We start from the raw sequence: 12283 nt of genomic DNA, 5'->3' as shown, positions 1-12283 counted from the left end.
TATTATTTATCTATCTATCTATCTATCTATCTATCTATCTATCTATCTATCTATCTATCTATCTATCTATCTATCATCTATCTATCTATCTATCTATCTATCTATCTATCTATCTATCTATCTATCTATCTATCTATCATATTTGTATACCGCCCTACTCCCGAAGGATTCAGGGCGGTGAACAGCCAAAAATAAAATACAAAGACATACAAAAGTTAAAAACTATTTAAAAAACCAGATTAAATAATTTAGGCTCAAAGATTAAAACATCCAATTTATCTAAAAGAGATTTAAAGCCCAATTTAAAAGCCAATTGAAAAGCCAATTTAAAAGAGAGAGTTAGGCCAGACTAGCCTGTTGGAATAAAAACGTTTTTAGGGCACGGCGGAAGATGCGCAAGTCTTGGATCCTCCGCATCTCCAGGGGGAGCCCATTCCAGATGGCAGGTGCCCCCACAGAGAAGGCTCTCCCCCTGGGGGCCGCCAGTCGACATTGTTTGGCCGACGGCACCCCGAGGAGCCCCTCTCTATGGGAGCGAACTGGTCGGTGAGAGGCTACTGGTGGCAGGAGGCGGTCTCGTAAGTACCCTGGTCCTGAGCCATGGAGCGCTCTAAAGGTAGTAACCAAAATCTTGAAGCGCACCCGGAAGACCACCGGGAGCCAGTGCAGCTCGCGCAGGAGGGGGGTAACATGAGAGCGCCACATCGCTCCCATCACTACCCGCGCGGCCGCATTCTGGACCAGTTGGAGCCTCTGGGTGCTTCTCAAGGGGAGCCCCATGTAGAGAGCATTACAATAATCCAGGCGTGAGGTGACAAGGGCGTGAGTGACCGTGCGTAACGAGTCCCGATCCAGAAAGGGACGCAACTGACGAATCAGGCGAACCTGATAAAAAGTCCTCTTGGCCACAGCCGTCATATGCTCTTCTAAAGACAGCCGTGAGTCCAGAAGGACGCCCAAGTTGCGAACCCCAACTGTGGGGGCCAACGACTCGCTTCCAGTAGTCAGCGATGGCGCCAACTGACTATATCGGGACGACGGAAACCACAGCCATTCGGTCTTGGATGGGTTGAACCTGAGTCTGTTCCTCCCCATCCAGATCCGTACGGCCTCCAGGCACCGGGACATCACCTCGAGGGCATCATTGGGGTGGTCTGGGGTAGAGATGTACAGCTGGGTGTCATCAACGTACTGATGGTACTTCACCCCAAAACCACGGATGATCTCACCCAGCGGCTTCACATAAATGTTGAACAGAAGGGGCGAGAGGACCGATCCTTGCGGCACCCCACATACAAGGGGCCTTGGGGTCGACCTCTGCCCTCCTGTCAACACAGATTGCGACCGGTCAGAGAGAAAGGAGGAGAACCACTGTAAAACAGTGCCCCCCACCCCCAACCCTTCCAACCGGTGCAGCATGATATCATGGTCGATGGTATCAAAAGCCGCTGAGAGGTCTAATAGGACCAGGACAGAGGAGCAACCCCTGTCCCGAGCCCTCCAGAGATCATCAACCAATGCGACCAATGCCGTCTCTGTGCTGTACCCGGGCCTGAAGCCCGACTGGAACGGATCTAGATAATTCGATTCATCCAGGTACTGAGGCAGTTGTCATGCAACCACACTCTCAACAACCTTCGCAACAAAGCGAAGGTTGGAGACAGGACGATAATTTGCTAACACATCTGGGTCCAGGGAGGGCTTTTTGAGGAGGGGCCTCACCACCGCCTCTTTCAAGGCGGCGGGAAAGACACCCTCACTCAAAGAAGCATTTATAATCTCCTGGAGCCAGCCTCGCGTCACCTCCCGGGAGGCCAGTACCAACCAGGAGGGACACGGGTCCAATAAACATGTGGTTTATATGCCAAAGGTGCAAAGGAACACTGTTACCTTCCTATCAAAGTGTACCTATTAATCTACTTGCATTTGCATTTTTTTCCAACTGCTAGGTGGGCAGGAGTTGGGGCAAGTAATGGGAGGTCATCCCATTGCACAGAGCTCAGGTCTTGAATTCAAGCTCAGTGTCTTTAACTGTTGAGCCATTGCATCCCCTCTCAATATAGCAGACACTAAAAATTCAAACTCTTAAATGGTGGAAGGAGGAGGGATCCCAGATGAGGGAAAGTGTGGGCAAGCACACACAAATACCAATCATGCAGTTCTCTTATTTCACAAAGTATGGGTAGATCATATACAATAGAATAGCCTCTTCTGTCTACTAGTAGTGATGCTGGTAGGGCTAGCAGGTCTTAGATGTTCTGCATTTGTAAATTAGCAATTACATAATGTCAGCATTAAAACATTTCTCTGTTTATAGGTCAGCTGTTGGGAAACTAAGCAACTCGAGGGATGGATTACAGAGATTGTTTTAATATGGGACAGAGAAGTTATTCAGATTTAACTAATCTGCTTTTGGTGCAATATATTTCTGGATATCTTAACTAGGGGCAAAGAACTAAGTGGCCACCACAAGATATTCTTTGATGGTGGAAACTAGAAATTATTTAATCTTCATTGAATTTCTAAGCAGGTCTTGTTCTTTCCTGGTTACATTTGTTGGCGGTTCCAAGATCCTTACCACACACACACTTCTCTTTTACTGTAGTGATTCAGAAGCAGAAAACATATTAGGCTGTGATCTTGACTTTTAGCATTTTCAGTGTCACAGGTGTAGTTTGTTTTAACCACCTCCATCTAGTTGCCATATATTCTTGGGATACTGCTAGGATGCCAGAGCTTGAGGAAGAGAGTTTCCTATCACCCAGACTTTTTTTAAAAAAATCATCAATTAGATTAGTATATTATGAGGTGCCTGAAGTGAGATCCAGCACATTTAAAGCACCATCTCTATCCCATTTCTATATAGTTCTAAGTATGTGATAAACATTCTTATACACACCTCTTAGAAATGTCATATAAAATAATTAAAGGCTTCATCTGAAGTACCTCTGCTAGGTCCTCAATATTTCCCTAACTAGGTCTGTATCAACCACCATGAAGATTGTATAGATCTTTAGGACACAACATTTGTTTTAACACATAATTTATTTCAGTGCAACAAGAATTCAAGTGAATTTGATAATGAATATTTGTGTAAGTGCCTACTGATACTTTGAATTTTGCTATGAAAAATATCTAAGTAAAAACACAAATATTGTGATGGATTTTGACATACAATACAGCATAAAAACACAGTATTACTGTATGGGGTTAACTTTTGGAAATTATCAACATTTACTTTGGATTTGCTTTTTCCTGAAGTGCATTAAAGTTTAAAAGTTCATTTTGTATATGTCTAGAAATAGGATCTTCATTGTCTATTAGTTCTTTGATATTAATATAGCCCTACCAAATGTAGTTTCTGAATGCTAATTTTCATGGAACTTTTTTGAAAACTTCCAAACAAATAATGTGGCTATCACTCATCCAGTTCAGAATAGCATCATTTCCTACAACTTTCAGGTTTATCCTCTATTACCTTCAGCATTTAATATGATGCCCAGGTATGAAGACCAAATGTGGAGTATTTGTCTCAATGCACAAATCAGATATGTTGTAGTTGTCTACATAATTATGTTGTCTGCTGTTTTTTTCTTTCTAGTTTTACATAATACTATCCATATTTCCTGGATTTTGCAAAATCACAATTGTTTTCATATACTTTATAATAGAAAACTACTCTCCTCATATGATAGACAACATAGCTGCAAGTGGCATGTTGAAATGCACTTTCTGTCTTGGTTTTAGAAGAAAAAAAGTAAATTCTTACGGTCTCAAAAGAAATTAACGTATTTTTAAGCTAAATCCTTTTGAAAAGTTTAATCTCAAAAAAGTTCCTATTTCCCTCTTTTCATATCATTGCTTGAATTATCGAAGTAAATGTAAACCTTAGTAACCACAATTAGAACTGGCAATTCTGTTGCTAATTGCCACAGCAATTCCCCTAAATGAAAATCATAGGATCGGGATGGACTTATGATCTCACTTCCACTGTGGTCATTAAGCAAAGTATCATGTGGATGCAACTTGTGATTTTGCTTCCGGATTCTCCATTAACTTTGCTTGTTGCAAGCCGATTGGGAAGCAAGCAAATGGTAATCATGTGACCACATGATGCGACATTTGTAAATATGCAAAGGTCTTAAATGTGAGGATTGGTTGCAAAGCTTTTTTTAAAACCAGTTCTAACTTCAGTTGCCAAATGAAGTGGTAAGCAAGGATTACCCGTAGCTGGGAGAAGTAGCTGCAAAATTTTGATTGATGAGCTGGAAAGGGTCTTTCTTACCTTAAAGCTCTTACAAGGAATCCTGCAGATCAGGGGTGTCAAACTATATTTCTTCGAGGGCTGGATCAGCGTTGTAGTTCTCTGTGGGCTGGTGGGTGGGGAGACGGGACGAATGCCTCCTGCAGCACACTGCTAGCCAAAACAGGGCACGAGGGGCCTGCACATGGCCCCCATGCGGCCCATTTTTCAACCTCCAGCAGCACTCTGCCAGCCAAAAACAAAGGCTGTTTGATATTTCCAGGTTGGCCCTGCAGACCAGATTTACCCACCCCATGGGCTGGATCCAGCCCGCAGGCTTTGAAGTTGAAACCCCTGCTGCAGATGCTTCTGCACAATATTCTTTACAGTGGATGGTTGCAGAAGAGAAATGCTGAGCTAGGACTGCATTTGCTAGCTCTTTAGTCTCCTTCACAATTTATTCTATCTTTATAGCACTTCATAGCATCCATTTCTGCCAAAAGGTATTATTACATTTAAAAGATGGATGACTTCTATTTTTCAGTTTCATATCAAGGAGCAGGTTGACAACTTGAAGCCTTCATACACAAATTATTTCTAAACAAAGATAGAATTTTGCAAAGAGATGTATACATAAGTCAGTTATGAAAAACTTCATAGTTACAAGCATGGATTTTTCCCTTATCATTTGTCATATTTGGCACTTCAGTGCAGAAAAAGACTGCGGGGTTGTCTGTAACTCATAAAATAGTGTGGAGTTTTTTTCTCTTAACTGTATTTTTTTTATTGAAGCATTAAAGAAAGGAAGTTTGGAGAGAAAGCACCTATTAACATGCACACAGTTTCACTGAGAGAGAAAACACTGTAGAGGAAATCTTAAAGGCAGAATAGGAATACGATCAAGATTTTAAACAGGATGCAAAAGCATTACCAACCTTATTTTTATACAACTAAATCATTACAAGTTAGTACTGTTGCCAGATAAAGCACAAAGTATATAAAAAGGCCAGGTTTGACCATTACTAAAAATTGATAGCAAAATATGAAATTCTTAATTTCATTAGCACCACTTTTTCCACCCTCAGTCAAATAAGGGCTTTACATTTTGTTTTGCAGGCTTATAAATGCACCATTGCTTAAGAGAAAATGGTGCATTTACAACTAACTACAAGTGTAAAATGGGTATTAATTCATTAAAACAGAATAATTAACATGGCAGACAGGAATGTCAGTCACTGAAACCTTTCAGAAGAAGCGTGCCCGGATTCTGGAATCCTGGAAGCAGTTGCAGAAGGCAGGAAAGTGCTTTGGCTTCAGCGCAGAAAATCTCTGGGTTTTGTTTTTAAGTTGGGCGGCCTTGACCAAACCGAGCTTTTGCCCTAAATTGATAGAAATACATTAGAAAAATTACAACAGAAGTTAACAGTAACAATTCATCAATTGCCAGGGGTCATTTGCTGCTTTTGCTATACTGAAGATTGTACTACCAAACTAGAAACCGTCAAATATGATCTCTCATTCTTCAATGGAATATTTATTTATTTTTATTTATTTAATTGTTTGTCAACAAGTACAAGGAAGCAAGTGTCAGTATAGACATATACATGGACACCAGTTGTGGGTTGTCCCTGGTTTGGACCGGTTCGCAAGAAAAAAGGTAAGTATAAAGTAAAATTACCACATTGAACCCAATTATTGAAGCTGTAAACTAGTTTCTAAGGAGAATGAAAATCGTATCAGCTCCGAAATTTTAGAGAATGTTATTTAAATATTTATTTATTCATTGAACATATTGGCCACTCATCTTAACAAGGGGCAACTCTGGGAGGCTTACAATATTACAGTGTAGACATACTGCATACAAAAATCTAGCTGCTCTTCTATAAATCTTTATATACCAATTATAAAATTCCTCTTCACTCTCCTTCTCCTAGATACTTAATATTTACCTTATCATTTTTTCAGGGATGTTCTGACGAATATTGACTTGTGCCGCTGCCCTGATCTGAGCTTCAAGTCTTGCATAAATTCCGGCTGCAGACTGAAAGGACAGAAGTCAAATAATCATGTGATTTACAGATTAGTGCTTTATTTCTTACTCTACATAATGAGAGATGGATAGCCTTTGCTAACTGTTTTTTTTTTGTCCCAAGGAGAGACAAGTTAAAAACTGAACTGTAATTATACTGTAATAATACCCAGATTTACTAAACAATGAGAAGAAATCAGTACAGGTAATCCTCAATTTACGGTTGTAATTGAGCCTCGAAATGTTTACATGGTTCACTATATAAGTATGCCTGATATTTACAATCTTTTTGGGGACAGTTGTTAAGTGAAAGTGTTGATTGTTAAGCAAGCTGGTAATTGTTAGATGAATCCATTTTATCCACCTGCAAACAGCCATGAAGGTGTTGCCAAAAGGCAATTGGACTTTCTTGGTTTTTTTTCCCCTTGAAAAATGTTTTGCTTCTCATCCAAGAAGCTTCTCCAATTCAAAGCACCTTTGGGACAACCATGACCTGAATAATTGAGAACCTCCATAGAAACTAAAATACGGTAAAATCCAGAGAGGCTACTCAAAAGGAGGAGCAAAGGACAACCTAGTTGTGGGTAGTAAATGATGATTTCTTTTAATGTGATGGAAAGACATCCAATATGGCAATGCGACAGTGTCACCAACCAGAGAGGGAGACAAGAAAAGGCCTAGACCAAAAGCATCAGGCCGCTCACAGCTGGGAAAACCCCTCAAGGGGATGGGGGGGGGAAACAAGGAGATACAATCATTATTTTTAGGAATCATTACTATACCCAGCATTTGATGGAGGGTTTACTGGGTTATAGAAAGGCAACAAATAATAATTTAAAGGAAAAAAAATCAAATGCATAGCCAAAATACATCAGTGATATTAAATTAGAACAGCAATAAAGCTCACTTCTTTGTTTTCTTTTGATTTTAGACGATCAAGATCTCCCAACCTAATTTTTATTAGATGTCCTGTTATCTCAATCATTCGCCGCTGATCTGAAAAAAAAAACCACAGAAAAGAAATAGAAGAGCCAGCCCCTACAACCTTTTCACTCTTCAGAGTAGCAATTACTTTATGACAGGAAAATTAAAATGAAATGTAGTAAATGCCAAATAAATAAGTGAATAGCAAACCATATCTAGAAAGATTTAAATGAAGCAATAAGTATTAATATTAAACCCACAGCCCTTTTTCAACAATTATAGTCACAAAAATTGGTAAATCTCTTATATCAGGGGTGTCAGACTCAAGGCCCGCGGGCTGAATCCGGCTCGTGGGGTGCTTAAACCCGGCCTGCAGGACTGGCCTGGAAATATCAAAGTACCGGCCCGTTGGGCTTCTGGAGGCGAAAACGGGCCACGTGCGTCTCCCCACGCCTCGTTTTCACCCTCCATGGCCCCCTGCAGCACTCTGCCAGCTGAAAATGGGCCGGAAAATGGGTCACATGGCCTGTTTTGGCTGGCAGTGTGCTGCAGGAGGCATCCATCCCTTCCCCCCTGGCCTGTGGAGGAGAACTACAATGCTGATCCAGCCCTCGAAGAAATCCAGTTTGACACCCCTGTCTTATATGTTTCTAGAGATCGATCTAGTAGTAGGTTGCTACCGGTTCTCCACGGATTGGGTGAACCGGTAGCTGTGGCGATGGGAGGCTCCACCCACCTGCCTGGATGCTTCTGTGTATGCACAGAAGTTTCTGGGCATATGCAGAAGTGTCATGCACGCACGCCCACAATCGAACCGGTAGCGACGGGTTTTGAAACCCGCCCCGGATCAATCCATTATTAAAAAGAAAGAATTCACCTTTTCTGAATAACCTAAACAAGGGGCTAGGAAAGGTATTATTAATTTATAATTCTGTCTTAATACCTGAGTAAAATGGGTCTCAATGGCCCAAACCAACAGGTGCATGGGCAATCTTGTGCTGAATGGCAGAACATGAAGTCTAGCCAGTGAGAAATCTTTACTATAAGAGATAGAGAGGTTTTCATTAAAGTAGTTAGTAATGTAAAAAAATCTACTACTGCGCCCACCATTAGAGTAATGAGGACTGTTCCCCCGTCTCTTTGTAGACTAAGAATTTGCTCCTTTGTTTCTAATGTATCTTTCAAAAAGCACATAAAGAATTAGGATAAGGGACCAGAATAATTTAGAACTGCTGTTATGAAGAAAGAGTTAATAACTAGGATTAACTGTGCCAAATATGCTTCCAATGAGTTTTTTTTAAGTTATTCTTTTAACAAATTAAACATAGATACTGACAGGCAAGAAGAACTTTCTTTATAAAGTGGATTTTCAAACATCTTTTAAATATTGAAAGAAAGGACAAAGACTATACCTCAAGGTTTACATTAAAGTGTGTTTGTTGTAAACTGAAATAAATTAAGATTGCACAAATTAAAGTAAGATAATTTAAAAATAATTTTTCTATTTGTCACATTAAAAATCATTTGGAGAGTTTCTGAGGCCGATCCTCAAGACTCTGAAGAATACATACAGCTGAGGGCTGCAGATTATTTATTTATTTTATTTTGTTTATTTGGAAAATTTTATTGCTGCCTACTTGCTCACAGGCTCAAGGCAGTTTATGGGAAATAAAAACACAATGTAAAAGAAATAATAATAATAATAATAATAATAATAATAATAATAATAATAATAATAATAATAATAATAATAATAATGTTTATTCATATCTTACGGGAGTATTCACTGATATTAAGATGTTTCATGGACAGCAGAAAGATTTAATTTCTATCTCACAGAATCTTGGACATTTACACATTTATGCAGGCATGGAACATCACTAGCATTAGTTTATCTATTAAAGTCACAGAAGCTAAGCAGGTACACCTTACCTTCTTCTCTTTGAGCATCTTGATTGAATCTTAGTGATCTGGAAGGATCCCACTTACTCTGCTGCATACTCATTCTAATGAAAAAGCAGATAAGCCATGACAAAACATAGAAGCAAGCAATCAGTCATATTCTTTCTAGAATAATTCAGGGCACTATTGGGTCTGTTTCAAAAGGGACAATTATCTGCCATTGCAGAACTCAGAGGAACTGGATAATTTTAGGGCAGGTTGTGAAGTTGGCTTGCAGCTCCAGAGGAATCAGATAATTAGGATCATTCCATGGGCTTCAGATCTGGCTACAGCATTAAGATAGCACTGCTTACCGGTACATTGGGCACTTGGCAACCAGCAATATTTGTGATGTTTGAATCTTAGTGATCTGGAAGGATCCCACTTACTCTGCTGCATACTCATAATGTTATACCCAGAGTCATTTGTTCAAATGGGCGGCTATATAAATAATAAAATACTAGAGTTTGCTTTAATAGATTTCCTCTAAATTTTAGCCAATACTTACATAAAGGGAGATGTGTCCCGAGAGTTAGGCTGTCAAATAAAAGAAAAAAGGAATACACTAAAAAAGATATTAAGAAAAATCTTTGATCAACTTTTCTTTACTTAAACTATGCAAGCTACTAACCATGGAGGATTTCCCCTGGAGATACTAGATTTTAGGCTCAGAGGAACAACAAACAACCCTAAGTACCGGTAGTTACGAAGTCAGATTTTATATCTACTAACAAAACTAATGATGGAAAGAAGGCATAGCTAACCTCATTATGACTAGTTCTTCTCATTTAATTATTGAGACCTAAGTCTTATTCTAGATCCATCAAACAGAAAGGCCTATTTTAAACTAATTTTTCCAGGGTTGGGCTGAAAATAAAATCAAAGTTGTTGCTACTTTCAGTGAATAACAAAAAGTTATTTTTTATCATTTTTAAAATCATCTTATTTATTTTTTATTTTTATTTATTTTTAATTTGATTTATATGCCGCCCTTCTCCGGAGACTCAGGGCGGCTTACAATGCATTAAGCAATAAGCAATCTTAATATTTTACACATTTCAGATTTACCTTCTCCAATGTTTTTTCCTTCTTTTGAATATTAGGTGAAGATACTTGCTTTTTGGGATTTCTGATAATTTTTTTGAGCCTCTCTTTTCTTCCTGTTAATTAAAAATAGTGTACACAAATGATCAGTATATACCATATTAGGCTCACTTCATTTGTCATATTCAAATACACAACAATGAATTTAAACAGTTGGGAATCTGTATGTTTGTTTCTTTAAGTACAGCATGCCAGAGTGATATTCTGAATAGGGACAGATTGACATTTGGTGTTTCTAGATAATTAAAATGAAGCTGCATGCCTACACAAAGTGGCTTTCATTATCAGAAGAGAGAGAGAGAGAGAGAGAGAGAGAGAGAAAGATTCTATAATGCAAGAAAGAAAAATACAAAACAGTAATACTGAATTAGTAAACATATAATCTTATATAAGATCCGATATTGAGATGGCTCCAGAGTAATTAACACCTGCTCTTTGCCTATTTTTCTTTTCATTTGGGGACTTTTTATAATTTTAAAGTTTTAAATAATAATATTCATACTTATTTGATTGTTTTGTTTTATGCTTTGTTGTATGCTGCCCATTCATTTGTTTGCGACATGGGGGGCCATATAAACATGACAAATGGATGAATGCATACAATAATGAATACATATTAAAGTTCTATGGGGTATACTGATTTTTGAAGGTATTTTTCACTTTCTTACATCAATCTTTATTTAGTGATTAGCCCTTGGGCCATATCAAAGTGGAGAGCTCCAGAAACAATTATTACAAAAGTTTGGTAGAAACAATTTAAAATGAAATTGGAATAGGAATAAAACACAATTTAAAATGAAAATAAAGTAAAATACAATCTAGAATGAAATCAGAATAGAATACAATAATTTGAGATACAAATTTAAATATGATTAAAATTATATTACAATATCACACCTTCATCTACCCAATCAGTCTTAAAACTACTATTAGAATTACATTATTAAATCAAGTGATCTTTCCTGCAATCTACCACATTCTGCTGCACCAACTTTGTTCTTTTTTCCATCAATTTTACAGCAAATTTGGCAATCCATTTCACCAGCTGCAAGTTAGAATCTAACAAACAATGTTGCAAGAAGCACTCTTTCAACTTAGGGGTGCTGGTGTAAAAGATCCTGCCCAGTTGATGTTCCCTCAAATCTGAGTACAGGGGGCAGTCAAAAATTACATGGGACATTGTTTCAACTTCCCCCTTCCCACATAAACAGACTCTTTCACTTACAGGGATACCCTTATACCTACCCCAAAGCATGTTTGTTTGAAGTTGGTCTAATCTCAATTTGGTAAAAAATCTCCTTATGACGGGAAACAAAGGCACAGTTAAATATTTTTCTATTTTAAAAATTTGTTTATTGGCCAATAACCAGGGGCAAACTTTTACTGCTGTCACCTGTGCAATATCCGATTGTGCACTTATGTCCTTAAATCTCTGTGCAATCCAATTTCAGATCTGCCTATGATCATACTGCTGCCAATTTAAAGGAATACCAGAGCTAGATACCTGCTTCAGAACTCTTGATAACCAATTATTTTTATTACTTGAAATAATCTGATCCATTAGCGCTAGCTTTGGTAATCTCCCTTCCTCCATCTCGATTATTCTTAACCAATAATAAACGGTCTTCAGCATGGCCCTAGTGCCAATCGCATGGACTCCCGTTTCTGCCCTTACATCCCTAAGTGTTATCATATTTCATATTACAGCCAGGAAAAAAATACCTGCTTTCCTGGACACTTCTTCTTCATCACCTACTTCATCCTCTGTGACTTCAGATCCAGTTGTGTATTCATCATCTTCTGAAAGCAGCAACTGTTGTTTCTATTTTAGCCAGGGGACAGGAAGGAAATTAATGGATACTACTCTTCTCCATACAACAATAGATGGCTAGGTAACAGGATTTACACAATAAACTAAAAAGAGAAACTGGTTGGTTTAAAATTGAATTTTCTGCGCTTGTCATCTGGTATATGTGTTTGAAAATTATTCCCTATATGAGCCTTAAGGAATCTTGGACGTGTGCATTACCCACTGAGATCTA

The 12283-nt window shown here is 38.5% G+C and overlaps 1 protein-coding gene across 5 annotated transcripts in view; it reads right to left on the bottom strand.

Moving 5' to 3' along the window:
• Nucleotides 1-5001: 5001 nt before the first annotated feature.
• SANBR (SANT and BTB domain regulator of CSR) overlaps nucleotides 5002-12283 on the bottom strand; it is a 35224-nt gene continuing 27942 nt past the window's right edge. For 4 of the 5 annotated variants that reach the window (XM_034427306.3, XM_087883299.1, XM_034427302.3 and 1 more), the window contains exons 16-22: nucleotides 11964-12063; nucleotides 10206-10297; nucleotides 9646-9674; nucleotides 9129-9202; nucleotides 7180-7268; nucleotides 6193-6284; nucleotides 5002-5622 (exon numbers count right to left, since the gene is read on the bottom strand). In XM_034427306.3, the coding sequence (XP_034283197.1) occupies nucleotides 5586-5622; nucleotides 6193-6284; nucleotides 7180-7268; nucleotides 9129-9202; nucleotides 9646-9674; nucleotides 10206-10297; nucleotides 11964-12063 (513 nt within the window). In that variant the 3' untranslated portion in view covers nucleotides 5002-5585. Of the gene's footprint in view, nucleotides 5623-6192; nucleotides 6285-7179; nucleotides 7269-8139; nucleotides 8237-9128; nucleotides 9203-9645; nucleotides 9675-10205; nucleotides 10298-11963; nucleotides 12064-12283 lie in introns of all 5 variants that reach the window. The other variant, XR_015731582.1, reaches the window with a different exon arrangement.

Source organism: Pantherophis guttatus, chromosome 1, assembly GCF_059756535.1.
Source record: "Pantherophis guttatus breed Tessera chromosome 1, ASM5975653v1, whole genome shotgun sequence".
NCBI classification, from domain to species: Eukaryota; Metazoa; Chordata; class Lepidosauria; order Squamata; family Colubridae; genus Pantherophis; species Pantherophis guttatus.
This window is presented reverse-complemented; position numbering and strand designations above follow the sequence as displayed.